The 26,291-nt window shown below is 36.3% G+C and overlaps 1 protein-coding gene across 1 annotated transcript in view; it reads left to right on the forward strand.

Annotated features, from left to right (window-relative positions):
• Positions 1-26,291, forward strand: part of EYS (eyes shut homolog) — a 1,652,140-nt gene that overhangs the window by 1,457,287 nt on the left and 168,562 nt on the right. Inside the window, 1 exon segment of the mRNA XM_032864581.1 lies at positions 5,298-5,518. Within this exon segment, the coding sequence (XP_032720472.1) occupies positions 5,298-5,518 (221 nt within the window).

A 26,291-nucleotide genomic window follows, 5' to 3' on the forward strand; every position in this document is an offset into this window, starting at 1 on the left:
ATTCATTGATAGCCTGATAGGGACTCTTTTTATGTGATGAGTCACTTTTTTTTTTTTTTTCTGCTCTCAGTATTCTCTATCTTTGACTTTTCACAATTTGATTATGTGTCTTGGCATGGACTTCTTTGAGTTCTTTCTTGTGGCAGTTTTTTGGGCTTCTTAAATCTGGTTGTCCATTTTCTCCCCTAAATTTGTGAAATTTTCAGTCATTAATGTCTTTCTTTTTCAATACAGCAATAAATGTTTATCTTCATTCCAACTGAAAGAATCAAATAAGAAAATACTTAAATAAGAAAAGTTAAAATTCTCATGTTTATTAAGTCATCATATGTTCAAGTAAGGATTCTATCCTTCTCTCTCTTCTTCTGATAGTCCCCTAATACATATATTGATCCATTTGATAGTGTCTTATAAGTTCCTTAGGCTTTCTTCACTCTTTTTCAATCTTTTTTTCTTTTTAGTCCTCTAACTCAATAATTTCAAAGAAACCTGTCTTTGAGTTTACTGATTTCTTTCTTCTGCTTGATCAAATCTTTTGATGAATCACTCTAGTGATTTTTTCAATTTAATTTTGTATCTTCAGCTCCAAAACTTCTTGGTGATTCTTTACTGTCTTTTCTCTTTGTTGATATTCTCATTTTCTTCATGCTTCATTTTCCTGAACTCATTCAGGTTCTTCGTGACAGCTTTTTAAAAATTCTTTTGTCAGGTACTTCAATTTCTTTAGGGTTGGTTGCTAGAGATTTCTTCTGCCCCTTTGATTTTTCCTGTTTCTTCCTGTACCTTTTAAAATTCATGATGGGATCTACACATTTGAAAAAACAGACATCTCTCCCAGTCTTTATGGACTTGTTCTGTATAAGAAAGGACCTTCATCAATCAGCCCAGCTAGAGAGTCTGGGAACCTCTCAAACCTTTATCTTCTGTGGACTGGTGTGTGTAAATTCCCTATTATAGGAATTTGCCAGTTTCTTTTTTCAGGCAGTCATAGTCTTTTGCTCCCTCTGGTGTCTGTCTACAATTCTGCAGTTTCTCTGGAGCTGCCACAAGCTACCCAGTTCTCTTTTGTTCTCAGCAGCCCCAGAGTTCCTAGGGTATATGGGTCATGTCAAAGTTCCAAGTCAGGCAAAATAGAAACCCAGCCCTCCAGAAGCCCATAGAAAACCCAGAATGTTGGAAGCATGTTCTACTCTTCTCCACTCCACCCCCTTGCTCTGGTCCCAGTAAGAGGCCACAAAATCATATCAGCTTCAGTCTGCTACATCAGTGGTCCTCTGGAACAGCAAAATACCATCCAGCCATCTTTTGTTTTCGGTGATGGCCAGACATCTACATAATGGGATGTCCTGTCAGCACTCCAAGACAGAGGAAACAAACTTATTCTTCAGTCAGCCCCTTGAAAAGCCATTATTTTGGATGCACAGTTCAACTCTTTCCATTGCCAGGGAGAAGTCAGACGTTAAGGAGGTTTTACCCACCCTTCCCAGTGAGCTGCAGGACATGTCTATGGTGAGTGAGTGCATGCTAGTCCAAAACTTTGTCTTTGTTCTCGGTAGCCACCAACCTGGCACATTTTCTTATCAGCACTTAGATTCAGGCAAGACAGAAGCTAGTCCCTTGGGCAGGCCCTGAAAAGTCTGCACTTAGTATATATGTTTCAGTCTTCTATTTCCCTCCCCAGAGTGGAACTGGGAGCTGGATGTTTTCTTCCAGTTATGCTTCACTGAGTCTGGGGGGAAGCTTTGGCCAGTGTCACAGATTTTCCTACCATCTTCGATACAGCTGGTTTCATATTCACCTAGGGTACAAGTGCTTCTTAACTCAATCTACTCATTTCTCACAAAAGGATTTGGTCTGTGTATTTTTGTTGAATTAGTGTTTCCCTAAGAGAAGAAATATCTGGAGCTTTTTATTTGGCCATCTTGCTGATCAGTACACTGAATTTTCTAGGTATTTCATTTCCATGTGATTTCATTCCCCCAGATTACATTAAATTTCTTTACAGACAAGAATAATCCCATATCCTTTTTTTGGGGGGTGGGTATTTCCACTTTCCTATATCACTGTGCTCACAGGGTAGCAACTCAGTTCATTGATTGTTTCACTAAAGTTCACTTCTTTCTTTGACAAAGTGAGGAGATACTATTTTGAGAACATTTCCTAACCTAAAAACCCTTAAGAACCAAAGATTTAACTGTAAAATATGGGACCATTGAGGATTTCATTACTATTTATCAAACTTTAAAAAAAGAAAAACAAAAAAAAAAACCTCTTTGTTTAAGCTACTTGATATTAATCTCGTAAGAAATTCGAGAACTTCCATATAAGCACCACTCAGCACTCAATACTATATATACTAAATATAGAAAGTTATATTAGAATTAAAGCCATATTAATATTCCTTTTTGAGTGGTATCCAGTGACAACCTCCCATATGCTGAATCTAGCAAAACCACAAGGTTCTATGGCAGCATAAAGTGGAAGAGGCCTAGAAGATAAATAAGAAACTGTAAAAAAAAAAAAAAAATAGTATTAAGTTTCATGAATAAGGTGATTTGTAACAAACTTACATTAAACCACCTATTTGTAAGACACTGCTGTAGACTCTTAAGAGAATCCCAAGATGACCACGTTGGAGGGCCTACCCTAAAGGGATAAAAATATAGAAGAGACTGTATGATCACAGATTATTATACTATTGGAGGGGAGGAGAGAGAGAGAGAGATCTTCTAACTGCAAAGAGATGAAGGATTGAGATATATACTTGTTCTGCCTTTTGATCCCCTTTGATTTAATGCCTCTAAATTTTTAGAAATTTTAGACAAATCATATGTAAGAAGTTATTTAAATAATCCTTCTTCCCAAACACCTTAGCCAACATCTCTTATTCATCCCTATTCTAAGACTTGATGTTTTCTGGTTTTGAATTTGCATACAATTCAGAAAATATTAAAAACAAAAATTTGGTATCAACACATAAAGTCAATTCATTTCAGTTATAAGTCATCATATTCTTGGGTAAAGACAAGTACACTCCAATAGTTATCTTAAGTAAAAAGTACATTAGAGTTACCTTCCTATTAACATAAAAGTTATTTAATTTCAGACAGATTTGAGGCTGTAAAACTAAATTGAATCAAGATACCATTACAGAAATGAATGTAGACTCCAGTGTCCAAATTCAAGTTAAAACAGAATAAAAAAGAGATAAAGCAGCTTCTTATCTGTCTCCACTTCTGGTTTTTAGAAGTCTCTTCCCTTTGGCCTGTCTTCTTATTTTATTCCCACATTTTATAAAAGAGCAGCTATATTCTTCCTTTAAAGAGAAAACTCTGAGAGGAAAGGGAATGCTCATTTCACCTAGTCATTTGTGGAGTCCTTTTCCCTCAGTCACCATTCATATTCTTCATTATCTTGATGATTCCTCCTTGATTATCCATGTCTGTTCTCTGTGGTTTTATCTTGTAAGATCATATCTTGATGTCAGACTCTATTCTCCATAGTCTGATTCACAAGAAGTTATTAGAAAAGACTTATTTTAAAGACCTGTCTCCTTAGGAATGATTATACACACAAAAGGCAGCTCTTGGATAATTAAGAGTCTGGGGATAGAGGAAGTCAACCATTTTAATGGTTATCTATGTGCAGTCAACGGCAGCAGCTTTTTCAGACATTTCAGGACTCTAGCTAAGCTTGAGCCTCAGATCAGAAGAAATACAAGAGCCATCTACTTCATTGTTTGGGTGTTTTTTAATGGTCTAATAAATCATAGATAACTGTATAGACTTTCCCTCAGATCTGCCTACTGCTGACAGAAGAAGAGGATATTCTTCCATCTTCTATCAGTTTTGTGCTAAAACAGCACACTTGTCAAAGCTGTGAGAGGGTTTGCTGTTCCAGGTGTGTGATCAATACACAAAGATGTCAGAGATCCTCGGTGAGAGAGGGTCATGGCCTTGGAATTGCTGAGTCTGCAAGTTCGTGATAGATCCCAGATTGCATTAGCAGTGAGTCACATATCTTAAATGATAAAGGAATTCTGCAATAGTTTGTTAGAGTAATTAGTATAAATGAGCTAACATACGAGAAAGGATGTGAAAACAGACGTATTCCTGTGCTGCATGCGTACTCAATACACCTTGAGACTTCTGCCCCACGATGCCCAAAGTTAGTCATCCTCTGGATAACTACATAGCTGAATCTTTTATAAAATACATATACATAAAATTAAGAATGCCTTCAGGAGCAGAACTCGAGTCACTAAAAAAGAACAAGAGCTCAAATAATAGAGTTAGTTTGATCTATTATGGGTTGTGGAGATGCTTTGATATTCCTAGAATTGAACACGCTTCTGTTCCCTAAAAGCACATTTGCATCAAACCAGAACATATTAGTATAAACATTAAGTGGCATTACTAAGCATTTCCCATCCTCTTCTCCCCTTAGAGCCCTAACTTAATTATTTGGCCCTAGTTTTAGAATTCTTGCAATGATAGTTTTCCATTTTAGTGTATCTGTAATGTCAGTGTAAATATTTTTCAGCTATCAGTTTGGAGTGCTTGAATGTGTTTTGGGGATAAGGACATCAAAGACATAACATGCAGAAATGCTGCTGCATGCACCTTTCATATGCCAAAAGCCCTGAAGATCAGGGTGTCATTACCGGTTCATCCAGAATTCTTTTGTAACTCATAAATTCCTCCTGGGGAAGCTACATTTTATATACATATAAATGATGAGAATTCAATTTATATATGTTATTGAAGGGTAGGAAGAAAGATTAAGTCACAGTTTACTTTGTGCCAGTGGTTTTATTGTCATTCTGGTCAGTGAGTAAACTCTGTTTCCAAGTAAGGTCACATTCTGAGCTACTGAGTGTTACAACATCCACATATGAATTTGGGGGAACACAATTCAGTCCCTAACAATAGTTAGTTAACAAGGCTCTATTTTCTTTCTCTGCCATTATTTGATGATATTCACATTAAAATGCAAACACTTGAGTTCCAAAATACATTTCAGAGTAATCAATCAGCAAGTTTTATTAATGCTCTTTATTTTTTACTGTTTTATTAGATATTGTGAGAGATACAAAAGAAATGTAAAATAAGGGCCCTTTTCAAAAGTAACTTATCCTACTACCTAGTAGAGGTGACAAAACTAAGCAACAATTACAACCTGTTTTACACAGAAAAAAAATACATTAAAACGCATTATAGAACAGAACATTTTAGGTCTTTGTCATATAATCTGACCATACCTTGTAAGATGTTGTTTTGTTGTTGTTTTTCCTATAGGTACATTTTGAATCAATGTTTCTTGGCCATATCCCAGCAAATATTAAGATCCATAAGAAAGCAGGTCACATTTATGGCTTCAAAGGCTGCATTCAAGAGCTTCAAGTAAACAACAAAGAATTCTTCATCATTGATAACGCACTGCATGGAAAGAACATTGAGAACTGCCATGTCCCATGGTGTGCTCATCATCTATGCCACAACAATGGCACCTGCATCAGGTTAGTTTTAGCCTCTTTATCTCCAACCTATATTCCATGATTCCAAGTTCTTAAACAGAAACCAGTAGCATTTTCACCTGGTGATAAAAAAGAAAGGTATGGATTTCTAAGTTTGAATATGCATCACCTAGGTCATGCACACATGTGGTGAATACTCCTTTGTTTGTTCAAAGAAATTTATATATTGTGACTTCAATGTCAAGAAATACCTGACCTCTGAAAATAACTAGGTGACTGGACCTGATTTTGGCAATTTCAAATAACCTGTTCGGCAATTTCAGATGGATCCAAACATAATTTTAATAATGGGATCTGCTTTGGGGATATATGAATGACAGATTTTTATTCATTGATAATGGTTTTGATGCATCCATTTTTATTGTGATTTTCTTTTTTTTGCTTCATCTTCAGAAAACAAAAGATCTACTTAGATCTCTGAGATTAAAGATGGAGAAGAATGCTTACATCAGCTTCTTTTTATTTACAATCTTTATGTCAAGGAGGAAAAATCCTGTATACCTTCTTTTCCTTGAAATAAAGATTCATCTTGCCTATTAGCTGAAGAAGATTTTAATGAAAATTACTTTCTGCTCCACTAAAATGTCTTAGGTTAATCAACCCTGAGGGAGTCTCATTTGGACAGTGTAGAACATATTCCCAAATTTCTTTAGTCCTCTGAGAAATCTTTATTTCAGGGCTACAAATAATGACAGAGAGGATGCTAAAACATGTACAGATTATATTAATTCAAGTCAAGGGAAAATTGACCAAATCTCACAGGAAATATCTTAATTAATTCACCTCAGCATTTCTAAGGGGCAAGCTATCAAGTAGTTAATGACTTCACAAAAGTAAACTTCTATATGCGTAGTGTGGGAAGGAGAAAAATTTTATCAATAGAGTAGGATAAGAAATGGGAGGCAGAGATGGGCTCTGAAAATAATCACTGGAATAGGAAATGAAAAATGAGAAAGAGCCAAATGGCAAAGACAAGGAACAGAGGAATGGACAGGTATGATAAAGTCAAGGTGATATATTTACCAAACAATCACAGACTGACCCAATAAATTTGAAGAAAAAGCGTGGTTTAGTGGAAAAAAAGGATGTCAGCTCTTGGAGTGTCTAAAACCCTTTGCTTCTGATTAACTCTGTCCAGGTCTATGCCTTGATTTACACATTTGTAAAATAACAACAGCAATATGGACCTATTTTGTGTAGGAAAAATATAACAGATGAAGTTTTAAAGGACTTTAAATAAAGAGTGAATTTTGAGTTTGAGTGAAGATATCTTCCTTGGCCGTGGTTATTTTTCTGAAGGAATCAAAACCAAGGCCTTATTTAATAAATATTCTGCTTTATCATGAACTCACCAAAGGCAATTATTTTTAAAGATATGATAATACAAAAATTAACCAACAAGATAAACTTCAGAACCTTGAAGGAAAATGAATTTTTGTGTAATCAAGTGAAATAGAAACAGGAAAAATGCTTCTCCTACAGAGTTTCTAATGTCTGAAATATTTGTGTCTTTCAGCCTAAATAAATATTGTCAATGAGGCTTTACCAGTGATAGAATTATAAAAGTGACAGGAATTATGTTTTCTCCCTTTCTATATGTGGTAAACAGACTCTAACATAGTCCTCATCATCCCCTTTCCCAATATTCATGCCTTTGCCTCATTCCCTCTCCTTAAGTCTAGATAGGATCTGTGATTTCCTTCTAACCAACAGAATAATCAGTACCATACGGCGATGAAATGTCACTCCCATGATTAGGTTGCATAAGATTGTTAGCTGCATCTTGCAAAGAGACTCTCTCTTGCTGACTTTGATAAAGCACGGAGCAATTTGGGGAAGGTCCATGTAACATGGCTCTGGGAACAGCCTCCAGCCAACCACCAGCAAGGAGCTGAGGGTGGCCTCTAGCTGACAGCAAGTAAATACTGAAGCCTTCAGTTCTACAACTGCTAGAAATTAAATTTTACCAACAACCAAGTGAGCTTGGGAGTAGGTCCTTCCCCTGTTGAAACTTGAATAAGACCCCAACCTGAACAACACTGTGATTGAAGCTTATGAGACTTATACAGAGGATGAGTTAAGCCTTACCCAAACTCTTGACTCACAAATACAATAAGATAATAAATGTGTGTTGTTTTAAGCTGCTAATTTTGTGGTAACTTTGCTATGCAGCAATAGAAAACAAATACACTCAAATTTTCTGTATAAGTGTCCACATCGCCAACTCAGAGAAATAAGTAAGAGTTAGTTTTACTTTATAACAATAACTGTCTGAGATACTGTAAGCCAAATACAAGTTAAATAAAATAAAACTCTTATTTTCATAAATTTGAGAACCTCATATTACTTCCGGTCTTATTTTTTATTTAATATGTATTTGAAAATGAAAGTAAAGATAATTATTCTAGAAAGATATAATAGTCCTAGGCTGATACATACTTTATTTGTTTATTCTCTTAGATTTATTTCAACAAACATCACCTAAGGACCAAATAAGGGCTAAGGAGTATGTGAAACAAAGATGTACATTCGAGACACCATCCTGTACACAGAAGCTTTCACTCTAGTATGGAAGCTTTATCAGCTTGTTAAGCCTTAGAGTGAATTTTCCCACCCAAAAAAAGAAAAAAAAAATATATATATATAGTCTTCTGTTATATACATTATTCTGGCCTTCCCTATCCATTTCTCAGTCTTTCAACCTCTCAACCCTACTCCAGAGAAATCTACTCAAATGTCAACTGATTCTGGCAATCACTATTTAAGGTCTTCCAGATCTGTATGTGCCTTTTATTGTTAGTGAAATGGAGACTTGCTGTCTCTTACCAACAAATAAAACACTTCTTCACATTCTATGAACAACATGATTTCTATCTAGATTGCCAGTGCTGAACTGCCAAAACAACTCTGCATTATTGCATCCAGGACATGCTGGTACATGGCAACCATGATTTCCATTCCAGCATCTCTTTATGCACACCAATACCATAATACATTGGAGGTGGCTAGTTCCAGAATGATAACAAAAATAGACTTCTCAGAAGGGTCATAAGAACAGCCCCTATGAGGTCAAAAGTTTAATGTAAGAAGAGCATAGATAGCTATAGGACTACAGGGAGGGTGATCTAAATCAGAATGGTATCTTCACTCTTCCTTGTCCTGTCTAAAAACACCCTTACCCAACCATAATAGAGCATTCCAGCAGTGTGTGCAGCAACTCATAGGGAGAGCTAGAATATGCACTGAAGGAGGACTCCCAATGAGGCCTTGAGCAGCATCAGTCCATAGAGAAGAACACAGACCAAAGAAATAAATCACAAAGAACCATGACCAACTCCCTGCCCTCAGCAGACACATACCCATACTTGGAATACATGGAACAGTGTAAAGTTTTCCAACCAAGAAACTTAGAAAAACTCTACTACTGAGCCATATCTTGACTTGGACAAAATGGATCTGAACTAGCTTAATGCCTTCGGCAGCTCACTTCCCATCTGTGTTGTTGGCTAAAGCCAAAGGTTATTTTCTTCGCCATGCTACTGCATCATAAAATGGATCTCTCCAAGATCTTCCAAATTGTCTTCCAACACTTCTCACACTTCAGGCCTGTCAGTGCTGTCTGACTTGATCTCACTCCTGAGCCTACTTACTCAGGCAGACTTCTAAACTCTCCTCTTCTTTTCTCCTGGTTTTCTGTTTGCTTGGTTTATACATATTTATTTATATTACTTTATAAATATAATACATATGCAAATATATATGATGGAGGAGAATGTAAAATCGACATGAAAAATTGGGAGCACCTGGGTGGCTCAGTCAGTTAAGCATCTGCCTTTGAATCGGGTCCTGATCCCGGGGTCTGCTCAGCAGGAGTCTGCATCTCCCTCTCCCTCTGCTGCTCCCCCTGCTTGTGCTCTGTCGCTCACTCTCTCTCTCTCTCTCAAATAAATAAAATCTTTTCAAAAAATCAGCATGAATTTGAAAACATGAAACTTCAAAAATTAAATACCTGTTGAGGGCTGGAACAGATGAGATACTTTGACCCCCAAGGTGTATGGGCTCACTTTGGAGTATTCTAATGGGAAAAAGCTGAATAATTAGCATAGCTCATGGTGATTTGCCTTCTGAAACTGAGGGTCTTCATGAGTCTGGGTTTGCTTTCCATGGTTTTGTGGCACTAGCAACTAACTATTCTTAGAAATGAAATGCAAATTATTCTTATGGATAGGGAATATCAATGTTTGAGCAAATCAATAAACAGATGTTATGCTTATAATGATTTCTAACTAGGACCCTATAAATTGCCAACCTGGTAAGAAGAACCATTCTTAATCTCCCGCCTCGCTGAGTCTCTGGGATGGGACAACCAGGGAAATCTCAGATTTTCAGAATCTTCAGAAATCATCAAACCCTGTACCTCATTTACAATGTCCTTCACTCCTTATCTTTACTTCACTCCTGTCTTTCTGGTGTGTCTTTGTTTTTTTCATGTTTGTCACATTGTAGTCAATTAAAAATCCAGTTTGAGCCCACCACCAGCAGCTCCTTTTAGCAAACTGAAGTGAAGAAGTGACTTTGAATCCTGGCTTGTTTACTTAATAAATAAGAGAACTTGGCAAATTAGCTAATCTTTTGGAACCTCATTTACCTCAGCTAGAAAATGAGGATCATTTCTGTATCAAACAGGATTCCTTCCTTTGCAAATGCTAGGAAACTCATCCCAAACAGAATTTACTGGCTCACATTAAGCGGGAAGGCTGTGGATTCCTATTCTAGGCATCTTTCGATTCATGACTTAAAGGCCATTCGAGGACCCAATTTCTTACACTCTCTTTCGATTCTTTAGCTTTGACTCCATTCTCAGACTTCAAGTGATAGCAAAATGGCTATAGGTGCTCAATCCCCTACACCCCTCAGGTTTTCTCTCTTCTCCTGTTATCCCAGAAGAAGAGATTGGATTCGAGACAGCTTTCAAAATAGCAGAACAATTTAAAGAAGGTATATTAATATTTAGCCTTTGTGGATCCAAAAAGAATGGGCAGTGTGACCTGATAGAATTCTTTTTTTGGTCTAAAAGTTGTTGTTGTTGTTTTTTTTTCAAAGTGATAGACCATCTGTATTCAGAATAAAAGATTCGTTATTACAAAGACAAGAAGTAAGCTTTTTACCTCTCAGCTTTCCTGTCTCAAGATATAAAGACACTAATTTTTTTAATGCCACAACATGTATGCATGGTGGTTTTACTTGAAGATGCAAATAATTTCTCATCACAGTTTAATTGTTCTGGCCCTGGGACTTTCATCTAAAGATTAGGAAATGCCTCCTAATGAGGTACATAAGAATCATAAGAGAGAAAAACTTTCAATACACACACACACACACACACACACACACACGTACTCTAATCTATGTCTCCTGGGAATGCATACCCACTTCTTCCAATATGTAAAGAATAATAGTGGTTTAGCAGGAGATAACCCTTAAAGAAGTATACTCTAAAGAAGAGTAGGATGGTAAGTGAACAAACTTTCAGTACCATAGAGCTACACATTAGGGTTCATGAAATAAACCCTACTTATAGCTATTTATAAACAAAATCATCACTAATTTTAGTAGCATGTTTGATACAATTTACCATTATTAAATGCTGTCTCCACATTGTCTATGAAGGTAAGCTGCCTATAAGAAGACAAATTTCATGTTGAAAAATATTAAGAGGAGTAACACTCAGCAGCTTTACTGAGCAAATGTCATTCTGCCCTGAGTATCATCACATGTTTCTGGATAGTATCCAACCTTTTTCCATTTTGTTATAAATCTGTGCTAGAATTTTCAAACCCCTGTGGTTGCTCATTTCAGAGAAATCCAAATTGCATGTAGTGAAATTCAGTTTAGAAAAGTGATACAGAAGGGTTATTCTGAGTATCCAAATCTCTATGGACTTTGAACAAGCTGTTTCCAAAAGGGCATACGTAGGAAGGTTAGCAAATTAAACAGATAATATTTAACTCACTTTCTCCTTTCCATGCCAGATGTTTTAAAATAGGTTAAATAATAATTAAAAAGGAGTTCAGGTTTGGAAATATAAACTATACAACAATCGCACTAAGAATGTATATCACTGACATTATAGTAAATAATTATTGTGACATGAGTTTTAGACTTAGTCTTTATTTTACCAGGTGTTAAGCCTATATGAATACATTTTATCATGCACTGAAAGTCAATAATCCCCATATGTGAATGAATGTGCTTTCTGGGCCTCTAATTGTTCTCATAGCTTTTACTCATCACTAATCAATGCTACCTTCCATGTGATAGGGTGGGGGTCAGCAAACATTTTTATAAAGGTCCAAATAGCAAATACTTCAGACATTGCATCACAGCTTTTTGACTCTGATATTTTAACACTAAAGCAGCCATTGACAATTGTGTAAATGAATGGACATGGCTGTATTCCAGTAAAACCTTATTTACGAAAATAGGTGACTGGCAGGATTTAGCCCAAGGGCCATAGTTAGCAGATTCTAGGACAGCAGATGGATAAAATAGCTTCATTCAATTCATTGACCAAGAAAATCCAACTCAATTTAATTTTCACTGTTAAGCAGTGTTTAGATGGATAAATAGATAAGAGAGAGAGAGAATGTGAGAGAGAGAGAGAGAGATTATAAAGTATTGACTCTTGCAGTTATAGAGGCTAGGAAATCCCACAATCTGTCCACCTGCTAGCTAGAAACCCAAGAAAGTCAGTGATGTAGAAGCCAGTCCGAGTCTGAAAGCTTGAGAACTAGGAGCGTTGACACCAGGAGATGACTGATGTCACAGCTCAACAGTCAGATAGAGAGCAAATTTGACTTTCCTCCACTTTTTTTTCTATTCAGATCCCCAAAGGATTGGATGATGCCCACCCAAGTTGGAAAGGGTCATAAGCTTTACTTCCTAGTAGTTCAAATACTAATTTCTTGTAGAAACACCCTCACAGATATACCCAGAAATAATGTTTAACCAGCATCCTGTGACCCAGTCAGGTTGACACATAAAATTAACTATACCAAATAATCTCAAAAAAAATTTGTATTTCTTAGCATTAGGAAACTTTCATTGTTCTCATTGTCCCATGTGAATAGAAGTAAAAGTTTATTTCTTTCATTCTTTTCTTTTAATCCATATTTCCCTTTTCTTTCAATCCATGTTTTCTCATTTCATAGACATCTTTTTTTACATTATCTGATAAAAAGAAGTTTTTTGTGATTTCTGAGGTAGTTTTCAAATCATTTAACACTTCAAAATGAGGTAGGAGCTGTAAATTGAATTTGAAATTGCAATGGTAACAACCATTAGAGTATAAAAGATTAGTGTATCGTGTCTTAGCTTTTCCATTTGTTCTGTAATGATTGGCAACGCCCCCATAAAATGTTTGCTTGTCTTCATTGTCATTTCATAGTGGCATGTAGCTAGGCATCACCTGCTGAGATCTTTTAGTTATTACTCTATATCCAGGCCAGATTACCCCTAATCTAGCTCAGCAGTGTACCCTCATCTGCTGAATATCAAGGGGAAAAAAGAGCCTATTTCAGATCAATTTCTAACCACACATTTAGACTAATAACATCTTCAAACATTTAATCCTTCATTTTAGTTGCTACACTTTCCATCTGCAGTCAACATTCTTGAAATTGTACTCAGGATCTCTGTTTCATGTACTAATTTGTATTTGGTTAGATTAGTTTGCTACAAACATCCAAGCATCTCAATTGGAGGTAGCCCCTATTGCTAGAAATAAGGGGGGAAAAGAAAATATCCAACCAGGTTTCAGATAAAAATTTAGAATTTTATGTGGTTTTCCCCATTTCTCTCATTGTTTCAGTTAATTGAGCATTTAAGATATTTACCCATATATCCTTTCATTAAAAGCAGTTTAAATTTTATAGGGGGCAAATATAAAAAGTTTCAATTTTCTTTTGTCACTGATATCAAACGTCTGTAAGATCTCTCTTTACTTTCTCTTAACGGAATATCATGCAGATTCCAGAACCTGCTATTCATGTTGACATATTAAAAGCATGGTTCAGCCTACTTTAGTTTAAACTTCCACTTTATACCTACTTTGGTGGTTCCAGGCCCTTCCCAGTTGGATAGTCCTCCAGTTCATGAACTTGAATGGAGAAAGAATGTGATACATTCTTCCTGATGCCTTTCTATCTCTCTTTTGCTTCTAGTTTCTCCAGAATTTGGGGCTGTCTTAGGGCAGAGGGATTTTATTGAAAAAGATTCAAAGGTTTTCTTCTTAACTGGTGCCATTTTGGTTCTGCATATTCTCCCTACAACAGAAGCTCCATGCTAAATCTCTTGATACATGCACGTGTCAGTCTTCACCAAGCCCTGCACTAGGGACCACGCCATGGCCCCAGTTGCCTGAGGGAGGAAAAGTTATCTGGTTTGCTTCTCCCAGCCTTATACTTCACAACTCCTTACCTGCTGGTGTCTCCTTACCCGGTAACAGATCTGGTTTACTCTAGAGCTAATGAAGCTTAAGAGGCCCCCACTTTACACATGTCCTTCTGAGACCTGGGAGTTGCTAGAAATTGCAGTAGATTGTTATAGTTCTCTTTCAGAGGGCAAACTATGTTGGTAGTCAAAAGTCATTTCCATGCAAGCATTTCCTGTGAAGAACCTAAAGAGATTTCAGAAAAAGAGGCCTAAATCTCCAAGCTTACTTGTAATTCCTGAGATTTCTTTTCTCATTGTAAATAAAGATTCAATTTTATGCACAATTCTGTCTGTGCTTTTAAACCCTTTTTTGTTATAAAGGACCAAAAGTCATATAAGCTGTGGGCCCTACAAAATCTTGACTCACCTCTGCCCAAAAAGCAATCTTCTTTGGCAGGGTCCTGGAAAGAAACTCAAGGCCAATGCTAAAGGTCAGTTTTCAAAAAGTTATAAACCTGACTTTCACACAAGTACATAATGAACACATGACAAATTTATTTATTTATTTCATTAATGAAGGAATGGGCACAATGGTTAAAGCTGGTTCAAAGAGAATTCAAGAGACTGAGAACGTATAATCACTGAATGAATGCCAAAATAAGATTACTAGATTTGAGACGAAACTGGTTAGCGCCATACAAGGGACTAAAATGTAATTTTTGTGGTTTTCTTTTCTACCATTTTATACTCATTTGCTTCTCCAGCAGACAAAAATCTACAAGTTAGCATGTAATTTCAGAGTCTGGGCCTAATTATTAGTAAATAGTGAGCCAAAGAAAAGTGCATTCTTCCAGAGGATTACATAATCTTTAAGCAGACCTGTTAAATAATACTCTAGAAGGATATTAATAGAACATGCTGTTGTCCCTTAGTCTTCTTTCTAAGCTTTGAACTTTGTCTGAATACCAGTCACCTTCTGCATTACCAGGAGATGGAAGTCCCCAGCTACTCAGTTATATCCTCTGCTTTCCTTAATGTTTAACAGGCTGGAGGTAATCATAAGCAAAAAAGTACTCAGAAAAATAGACCCATTAAAGTCTTCCATGTTGTGAAAAGCAAATATACCAGTGCTATTATTAGGAGGAAAAAAGAAAAACACAGGCACGTTTTAGTGTTCCATATTACTTAGACAAAATGTATGCATCACGACAAAATATTTTGGTAACTTTTTAGTTTTTTCTCCTGCAATATCCATGTTTAGAAGTTATTTTAATCCAAGTCTGTTTGGTTAAATGAGATTTGTGTATCTTTAAGACCATCCATCCATCCCTTCTTTCACACCACAAGCATTTGTGGAGGACCTCTTTTATGTTAAGCAGTGTGCTGCATGGGATTTAAAAAGACTAATAAGCCATGGAATCTTTTTTCTATATACTCTTTTGCTTATGATAATCTCAGGTTTGTAAAACATTAAGGGCTGCAGAATAAAATGTGGTTTTTTTTTTTCATTTATGCATACAACGTGCAGTCTTAGTTTAAAACAGCCTAGATTTCACAGCCTGTTGTTTATCTTTTTGATCTCATTTCTTTCCCCCATTCTACAAGTGTCAGGTATTGTGAAAATGGATTGATGTGGGGTCATTTATTCTTGCTTGGAGAGTGTGACTGAAGCTGCAGGGTTTTTAGTTGCTTATAAAAGTGGATCCCATATTTGGAAAGCATAACTCTTACCAATGTAAGTGTCACAGGGTTCTTGGTAAAGTACAAATGCAGTTTAAATTGATTTTCTAACCACTTTTATTACTGCCATCCTTGAGTGCAGCAACAAGGGTTGAGCATTTGTTTTACAGGGCAGAAAGCATTTAGGTCCTCTGCAAATCAGAGTTTCATTAAAGTCGTGATTGCAAATACAATTATATTTAAATGAGAACAAACAAGATTAGATGTGGAAGAAATTGTGTCATTTACACCAAATTTGATAACTCTCAAAGAGTTAAATGTTTCAAGGTATGACTAATAGAAAAGCCCAGTATCAAATTCCACACATATTTTTTACATCATATGTATACAGCAAGGTCAAACAAGTAGGGGGGAAAAAAATCTCATCTTCAATTTTCTCTACCCTTAGGTAATAATACATGGAGAACTCATTTACCCTGATTGATCTTCCTGGGCATAAGAGACCTCTCTGGCTTAAATCCCATCTGAAAACTATCTTTCCTCTCCTTTTCTTATAGAGTACTAACAGTTTTTTTTTTCCTCTACTTCAAAGAACAAACAAGCAAAATAGGAGATGCTAGTATGTTTTCCTTGCAAAAACTATTTATTAATGAGTTTTTAGGAAGGAATTATATACTAAAATCAGTTTGTTTTCTAACTAGAAATATGTATTATTGTTTTAAATCTACATGGCTCATTACTTACAGATTTCATTTTGTACACACACACACACAATTGGTAAATTGTCCTAATCATTATGATTTTTACATGTAGTTAGATATGTAACTGTTAAAATTGTGTGAAAATCTTGACAAACAAAATGAAAACAAGCCAAAATGAAAGCTGAAATAAAATGTGAGATATCTAGAATCCCTTGGCTTAGGTTTGCAAAATGCTTAAAACAAGGAGTTTAAATAATTAATTTAGTAAGTAAACAAACCAATCTTTTTGGTTCAGCAGTAGACAAAATTCTTAGCCTTACCTTTTGTTCCTACCCCATTTGCTGGCATACTATGTATCTTGGGAAAATCACTTAACCTTTTATACTAAGAAAATGAAGTAATAATTGTTCCCCCTGCCCTCCCAAATATCAAGTGATTTGGAGCCAAAAGTTAGAACTTGCTAAAGATGTAAGAGTATAAAGACTAGATGGAAAAACACTAGAAAATAAATTTGGTTACTGTTTATTGACATCAAAATGCAATTGTGACTTCAAGCAAGTACTTTCTAAGTAAACACTGCTGATTGTCACTGACCTAACAATTATCAAGTGTTGGAGTTTGTTTTGGAAATTGAGATAGTGGTATTGCTCTGAGATAACTTTATCTCAAAATGATGTTAATACTTAAAATATCTTTGGAACATAGTTTTAGATTTCAGCTCCACAAATGGGAAAATGAGGTATAAGAGGGTTAAGAGATTCGTTCAGGTCAACACTGATAATAGAGACAGGATAAATCATACTCTTCTAGACTTTAAGTAAGTGCTTTCTGTCCTAAGCTTTGCAATATAAATCAACTATTTGCTCCATCACGTAAAAAAAGTTAGTTGTCCAAAGTTAGTGATTTGGTAACTATTTTCAGCAGTTCTCTGAATTATACTTAAGGGAATTATACTCAAGGACTAGGCTATCTCTAAAAATTACAGTTTTGGGTCTTCTGGGTGGCTCAGTTTTTTACGTGTCTGACTCATGGTTTCTACTCAGGTCATGACCTCAAGGTTGTGGGATTAAGCTCCATGTGGGCTCCATGCTGAGTGTGGGGTCTGCTTGAGTTTTTTTCCCCCTCCCTGTCCTTCCCCCTCTGCTCCTTCCCCCTGCTCGCATGCTCTCTCTCTTTCTTTCTCTAAAATAAATAAATGAATAAAATCTCTAAAAAAATTATAGTTTCATCGCTTTGGACCAATATAACAGATAAGAGGTCTCTGTGCCTTCTTCCCCTTACTCTTAAATATGCCACTAACCATTTCTAGACTTCACTTTCATCATTTTGGTAAAAAGGTATTAAACTAGACTGAACTTTAAAAACTATTTTTCAAGATCCACTAATAATTATTCCTCAGGAAAAAAAGCTGAGAAGGGGCAAATATTTCTAAGACAAATTCATAAAATGTCACGTGTCCATTCCCTCTTAGAGTTTCACAGTGCATTTCAACATGCTAAGGAATTCCTGTAGAAAATAACCCACTTAACTCTACTTAATAGAAGTTTCTGAACTTAATTCAACCAGATAATATTTTTCCAGGAATACCTATTAACATCACACTGAACATTTTCTTTCTCAGAAGTAGTCTGAGGAAACCCTGTGCCAGATGATACAAACAAGGTCCAGTGAGTGCAGTTTTTTTCTGCTTTTCAAAGATTTCCAAAATATAAGAATGTACAACAACTGGGAATATATGCTGAGTTTAGTGTGCTTTAATACTGAAAATCCTTTCTTCACACCTGATAAGTTGCCATAAGCTTCAAGATATTCATTGCTCTCTTTTCAGTCCTAGATTAATAGGACTTATGACAAATACAGATTAAGTTTTATAGAACTGACAGAAAATCATGCCTAAATACTGGAGTTTTGTTGAGGTAGGAAATTATGTGGGCATTAGAACTATGTGGTAAATTTATACCTGAATACTTACCTGACTAGTTTCCTCTCTAGGATTTTTTTTTATTTCCTTCCTCAATCTACCCATCTAGACAGAAATAGAAGTTAAAGCCTCAAACCTGTTCTAGTCCTAAATGTGAGTCACAGTATTTATACTCATGATCAGAGAGTGACAGTTTCTGCTCCCAAGGAGAGAAGGCTGGGTTATGGAAGAGACTATAGAAAGGAAGAGTCAAAAGAATAGGGATTAGTGGAAGTGGAAAGAAAAGGACCTTTGTCTTAGCCAGGACAGAATGAAGGGGACTTGCTGCCTAGCTGACCTTGAACATGCACCACTCACTGTCACTTGACACTTGAAATTTCCTTTGAACAGAGAATGAACCACCATACACCTTATTCAAGGAAGTAGACATGAATGGACACTTGGTCTCCAAAGGAGATGGGACTGCTCTGAGCCACTGGGGACTTCCTCATGAACCAGAACAATAACCTAGGTTCAAATCTCATATCTGCTCTTCTATGTGATGTTTGTACATGTCCTTCCAGAGTTGGTTTGCTTTTTTTTCATTTGACTAAAGATCACCCAGTCCTTTCTAATTCTAAATATCTAAGCCTCTAAAGGCCCTTCCAATGCTATTGCTTGTAGTCTAGAAGTATATTGTCTAATTTAAGTATTAAGGAAACTCTAAATGCATGCTGATTTAAATATATTAAGAAATACTTTCTTATTTTATACTCTACCATTGTGTATATTAAACAACTATTTCTGTGCATATGGAAGACAACTGAGAAAATCTCTTAATATTATGGCCGGATGAAGTAAAAATCCAGAGATTGCTAGTCTGAGACAAATAACATTGAAAGATAAATCATCAGTAACCTGAAACAGGCATAAGAGCTTACTTGGGTGTACCTGGAGTGCAGTTCTCCAGAGTTGGGCTTTACTTTCTATTGTCTGATCTGTTTTACAGCTTTATAGAGGCAGAGGTTAACTTACAGATTTTTGTCAAATAGAGGGAAGAATAATTTCTTTCTAATGGAAGAGTACCCTAAATGTTGCAGTTTATTGCCCTATTGGACATTGACTAGTTTTATATCTGATTGAGCAATCTTAATATTGCTTCTCAAATATTCTTTAAATTAGTTTTGATGTCTTACTGATTCTCTCATTAATTACCTAGTTAAATAAAACCTTGACATGCATTTGTAATCTATTGGCATGCATAATTTCACTGGTATAAATTATACTTTATTAAAATTGCTTGTCCACTTTCCTATCCTTCATTATTTTTCTATAAAAGAAGGCAAATTAAAGTGAAGAGCAAGTGAGGAAACAGTCACAATGGAGAATAAGAAAGGCAGTGTCAATCCTCTTGTCACTTCTCCAGCAGCAATGTTCTCCATCATCCCATAAACTAGCTGTCCTGGGGACCACAGCCAGCTCCTTGGGTATGAGGTCTTGCAGTTGCACAGGGAATTCTGTTCATAAAAGGGCCTTCAGTAGAGGGTTAATGGTTTGGTGCCACCATATCAAAATTCTTAATAGATTATCTTTGATTTTGGCTCTTATTAGTGAAGTGAGATGGAACAATGGGGCTTGTGCCATGGCCTTGAAGTCCTGGAGTCCCACCACCCATATCTCCAGGAAAAGTTCTCAGTCACCTGCTTTCTCACCCCCACCCCGATAGGGGCCTGGGCATGGGCACAGGAAGAGTTGGGGTCTGGTACATGACATGCCCATGTGCTAACCACAGGTCATGGTCCTGGAGGCCTGCATAAGCCTGCATTCACCCTGTGAGTAGCCTCATGCCTGAGGAAGTGCAGCATTAACTGGCAAGTAAAGAAAAATAACAGCTTGAGAGAGACTACTACAGAGAGTAAGAAGCTTTTTTCTACTCTTCGAAGTAGGGACTCTACATCTTCATCTTGACCTGGGTCCCACAAATTATGTAGCTGGCACTGTGGGGGTGAAGAGTAAGGGCTCTCAAAGACACACTGCTTGGTATCCAAGCTTCACACACTTGGAATGACCACTGCGGAGATACTAACCCAAAAAAGGTGTGAAAGACAAAGTTTTCCACTTATCATTGATCCTCACATCTTTGTTTTATGTTTATCAAAATGATATATCCTCAGAGAACAAAATAAATCCCAGTAACTCTGCATGAGATTATTTAAGGATCCATCATAATTATAGGAAATATGCAAAGTATTTATCACTCTCTATTAGTTAACACAGAGCCCATAAGGATATTCTTTTTGCCCAGAACTTATGCACTAGAAATGAAATAAACCAAAAAATTCCTCATGCTTGCCTCTAAAACCCAAACTCATAAAAGCCAGTCCAGAAATACCTTAAACTTGTTTTTCTAAGATTTTCATGGATTTTATATTATGAAATTGTTCTCAAACAAGGAAATATTCCTCTCCAGGTCAGTTCAACAAGCATATATAGAGAGCACCTGCTATATGCTAGTCATTTTGTGAGGCATAAAAATAGTGCAGTGAATAAGTCATAAACCCTATGCTCAAGAAGTTGAAGGTGAATGAGGATACCACAACATAATGTATAAGGGCTGGTATTAAGAACTCTACATACTGATACACTACTAAAAAATATGTCACTATGAAACCACAAGCCTAAGTACAACATAAACAGAAGTAGAAGTGGAATATATGAACTTAAGTCCGCATACACTCACATTAAGCTCAATTTTGATATATTGCATCATTAGATAGCTATTACATACTACTTTTATACAACCAAAAGCACATTTAATGTGGTATAGACCTAGTTTTCACATATTCCTACCAAGTTCTCCTGTTTGATTTGCATTACATCTAAAACTGCCAAGTAAGGAAAAAATCCAATGAAATTTCTCACCTGCCTCACATGGCTGACTGGAGACTTAATCGTGGTGAACATCATCCTTTCTGAGCTTGTCTTGGGGAGCTTTTTACTGAAAGGAAGACGGAAGTTTATCAGGGGTCATCTGGCAGGAGAGATTTTTATTAGAGTTTTGAGAAACCTCTGAAATATTCTGCCTTCACCTTTCTAGCCTTGTAGAACAGGGGACTGCAGATCTCATAGCTAATATTCAAACTAAAATTGGACCACATAGGTATGAGAAATCAACTTGACATCAAAGGTTATCCATCTTCCCACACTTGCTTTTCCTGCTCCAATCTCAATTCCATAGGTGCTCTTATTTTTTAGTTCATTTTTTAGAATAAGAAAAAAAGAATGCTTACACACATACCTCTGCATTTTTCCTCTATTAGAAGCATCTACAAATCCAGCTGTGATTCTTTTGTTGTTTCTCAGATATGGGCAAATAAGCCATAAGCAAGACTGTAAAAATAAAGAATTTTATTTGTCCTTGAATGCAGTATGAGCTACCACATCTTTATTTTAAACTAACGCTCTTTTCTAAACTTTGCATCCATAATATTGTTCAGATATTTCTGAGTCTTTTTCAGAGAATATTCCTAGAAAAAGCAGAGAAATGTCAAGCTGAAATAGTCTCAAAGAGCAGATATAAATGTAGAAGACAAGTATAGAAGGCAAACACATCTCCATGTTAGAAAAATTTCTTGTATTATAATTAGTGAAAGCAAAATTTTGAAGTCACAATGTGACAGTAATTCTAATGGCACTTATGACAGCACACTTTTATATAACCTAAAACTAAGCTGCAAAGTCAACCTTATCAAACACTGCTGAATAATTTTTTAACTTACTCTGTTGCTTAAAACTACGTGAGTTGGGGTAGGTCCCTTCATCTCCCAAATCCTGTTTCTTGCCCATGAGATGAAGAAAATATTAATGTCCACCGGGCCAACTCCCCAGAACTGTAAGGAGCTGAAATAAAACTACGTGTGTGGAAATGCTTTAAACTGCAAAGAACCATCCAAATGCGAGAACATTTTATTATATAAGTGCAAGATGTGGAAAAAGAGAGAATGTAAAGGCTCTTTTTGATTTAAACAAGCAGTTTCTGTACAGCCCATGGGAATTAATTATAGACTTCCCATGTTTCCAAAATATTCACAGATTTATTTAAATAGTGAGGTTTAGAACCAACCAAAACATGTTGAGTTGATCAAAAGTCCAAAAAAATTCCCCAGTCCTGCTTAATAATCACTTGTGTCAGACTCAACAATCATGCTGTTGAGGCAGCTATTCATAACAAGGTTAAACTTCTGTGATCATTGGGGAACATTGCCAATGTTATTAGGTCACTGCCCCCCTCTCCCTCCCTTCCAGAGAAATCCTACTTTGTGGCCAGAGTTTTTAAAATACAGCCTGTTGTCCTTTAACCACATGGACTACCTCTGTACTCTTCTCTGTCAACCTCCTGGGAGGGGGAGATAATAAGAAAAATAGCTGACATCATTCATTACTTACACTGTCCTGATTATTCTGTATGCATCACCTCAGTTAGTCCTCCAGGTAATGCCAAAAGGTTCATGCTCTGGTTATCTCCACTGTGTAAATGGCAAAATTCAGGCACAAAGAAGTTAAACAATCTAACCAAGGTCACACCAGTGGTGGAGGTCTGTTTAAACCTCAGGCCAGCTCCCTAGCACTTCCTTACACCATCACCCTCTCCTGCATCCTATGGAATGTTCGAATGACTCTTACTGCTTTTGCTGTTTTGGGGGGCAGCTACCTCTTTTAACCGCTTTACTGTGTTTTGTGAATGGCACTGAACATTTTATCTCTCATTAGTTGATGTACATTTTTAGTGTAGGCATTACACTAACTTTGTTTTACAAAATAAGAAAACTGAAGTTCAGAGAGCTTAAACAGCTGTTCAAGTTCACACAATAAGTGGCCTAAGTAACTTAACTGGGATTTTAGCCCTAGTGTGATTGAATCCTGTATCACATGTCCTTTTCATAATGTTTTGCTAAATCCCCATGATCCTGTCCACATGGTACACAGGATATTTTCTGTTACAGGCTCTGTCGTCTGGGTCTGAACTACTCCTTTGTAGCTACTGGTTATGAAGGGAAAATTCCAGCTATTCCCCCAGATCTTACAAACACGAAACAGGTCCAAAAGCTAAACCATGAAGCTGTCCATTTTTTTCTTTTCCTTTATTGGAGTCAGGTCAATCAATCCAACCTACAGCCACCACTTTCATCTCCACAAGAAAGTGATCTATGCAGTAGTTACAGTTGGAATGAATAAAGGTCCTTACTCACGAATGAGTTGGGATACATTGCCTACCAGACCTGTTATGTTAACAGTTGTCTCTTAAAAAAAGAGGACCGTTTGGTAACTGAGTACTCATTAAAGGGTTAACCTTTCTTGCTTATCAAAAATAAAATGCATTTTGAATTTTTAAACCATTCTGTTGAAATTGAAAACAACCTCTTAAACATAAGAATCACAACAGTACATAAATGTTACCTATTAGATTGGGAAAACGGGGGCAGAAAATCCTACATTTTAACACATGGGCATCATACTATCTTTTCTGCTGTCAGCTGCTACAATAAAAAGTGGAAAACCATGGAATTAGCTTATGGATAGTAGGCTAACGTATACAAAGTAAGAATCCTACTCTCTACATAGTAAATACAAGAGTAGAAAGGCTCTTCTTAGACCAAAAGCATTCTGCTCTCACAGGCAAGGTGAAGTTAAATATATACCCTGAAGCCATTAAAAAAAAAAAAAAGCCAACATAATTTCTGGCCTCAGTCAAATCTTTTAAGTGGAACCAAAAACAGATAATAGGAGTATAAACTGGCTTTCTCCATTAGGAAGTTCCGTGAGGCTCAGCGAAGCAAAGGCGCCATGTATTCACCATGGTGGAAAGATTGTTTTTATTTTAGAAACCTGGCAGTCTCCGTTGGCATAATACAACAACAATTGCCTCACCTTATTGGCTGTGTTTTCTTTTTTCTGTGGCTCTGTCTACTGTAGACTGAAATTGTCAGTTTACTTGGCTAACTGCTAAATCGCAAACAATAAAGGAGCTGGTTGTTGTTTTAATTGTTCTAACAAGAGGAGAAGTCTGAGGGGGTGGAATTCATGTTTCACTCTGTTTGCCTTACATTTGTGGATCCGGTGTTCTGATTTATAGTGTGACTTATGCTGCTTCAAGACTCGGAGCTAAATTATGAAGTCGGTTTTCAGCTTCAACAAATCCTCTCTGGGTCCTGCTGTGTTTCCCTTAATGGCAAAGACTGGTGGATTCCATCTGTAAGGAAGCATGCTTTGCATATGAACAACCACCCGGCAGAAGACAATGTAGAAAAGAACTGCGGTTCAACAGTCCCTTTGCTTTTTGTGTGTGTGGTTGTTTTTTGTTTCTTTTTAACACTGAGGATGGAACTCAGTGAGTCATTTGGAAAGAAATCTTTTTTATTGTGGAATTTGAAGAATAATTATTTGATGTTCTATGTGCATACAGTTGAAAGCAAAATGCCATTGCTTAATATAAATACAACAGCAGGCTGTAAAATCTGAACTCATCTTGCTTAGACACATCACTTTAAGAAACAGTGGGTTTCTTGAGCTGCTGATTTACACAAAACCTTTTACTCTCTTGTTCTAGGTTTGTTTAGCCTGATGTGAACATAATAAGTTCATCCTAGCTAGAGAAGAGTCTACTGAGAAAACACAAGACTTTCAATTTTGCCTCAAATTAAAAAGAGGGAGGGAATCAAACTTCTATTAAAAAGAAGAACTGAGTTATTGTTCTTTATATTGGTCCATAGGTAGAACAATAATTCTCTTTATATTCTGTTTCTCTAAACTGAATTTAATCTTCTTCCACTGGTCAGAGTAACAAAAATAGTAATAACTTACTGCCATCTACAGATAGGAGATAAGACTTCAAAAATGTCTGCAAGTCGCAAGAAAGATGAACCTGGAGTTCACACTAAAGACCCACAAGTCACCGAACATAGATCTTAGTGGTGTTACATGTAAGAAATGAATACTTTCCAACCATCGGTAATTAGATTATGTTTGTGGTTTATGAGACTTAAAATGAAATTAGAGCTACTAAAAAAGCAGATTCTCTAATAGCATATTCAAGCCATTTTCTTTTCATAGAAATTTCGTTCTCCTGGTAGCAAGTTGTCAATTACTGCAGCCAAAGTTTTAAGGAGAGAAAAAAACCCTTGTGCCAGCCAACGTTTGCAATAAGCTGTCACCTCACCCAAAGCCTTGTGAACAGGCTGCTAGGGGGGCATGAAGTAATGCCATTTTTGTATTATTATTTCTTGAAGCCACATTCCAGTAACTTTTCTTGAGTCATATTTGAACTGTCTCAGACCTCCTTTCCCACATTTCTCAGTATGCAATTAATTGGATGTGTCTTTTTCTCCTTATATAGTCTTCTTGTACTTATTACTGGCTCCATCTAATCATTTCTTTTCCTTTCATACAAAAAAGTTCATGTGACTTTGCTATATCACTGCCTAATGTTCTTTTAGAACAAGCATTTATTGCACTTTTCCAAGTCTAAATGTTGATTTAGAAAAAAAATATTAACAGAATAGACAAGGAGATATTTTCAAAGAAATGTCAGAGCTCCTCTAAAAGGTAAAAGGTAATGTCTAAGCATAGAATCACACACACACATAGGTGGGTGATTTTGTACCAAATTACTTAATTTCCTGGGTACATTTTTCTCTCCTATAAAATGGGAATGATAACATTACATACCTCATAGGGCTGCTGCTTGGATTAAATGAGTTTAATATATTTAAACTGCTCAGCACAGTGTTGGGCAGATGGAAAGCACTCAATAAACCTAAGCTGTAGTTTTTATTAAGAGCTAATCCAAACCAACAAAATTAGAGCAGGGATTAAATTTCTTGCTTCACCCATCCTCACAATATTAATGTGCATAAGCTTGAGAAAGAACATCTTAGTAAGAACATGTTTTAAATGAATCTTTTATAATTTGATTGTTTCTCTCTTAGCTCATTGTGACACTATTAGTGCACAACTACAATTTAAAATTAGAGCATATTGTGTG

The sequence above is a fragment of the Lontra canadensis genome, unplaced genomic scaffold (assembly GCF_010015895.1).
Source record: "Lontra canadensis isolate GAN:19392208 unplaced genomic scaffold, GSC_riverotter_1.0 scaffold27, whole genome shotgun sequence".
Lineage (NCBI taxonomy): Eukaryota > Metazoa > Chordata > Mammalia > Carnivora > Mustelidae > Lontra > Lontra canadensis.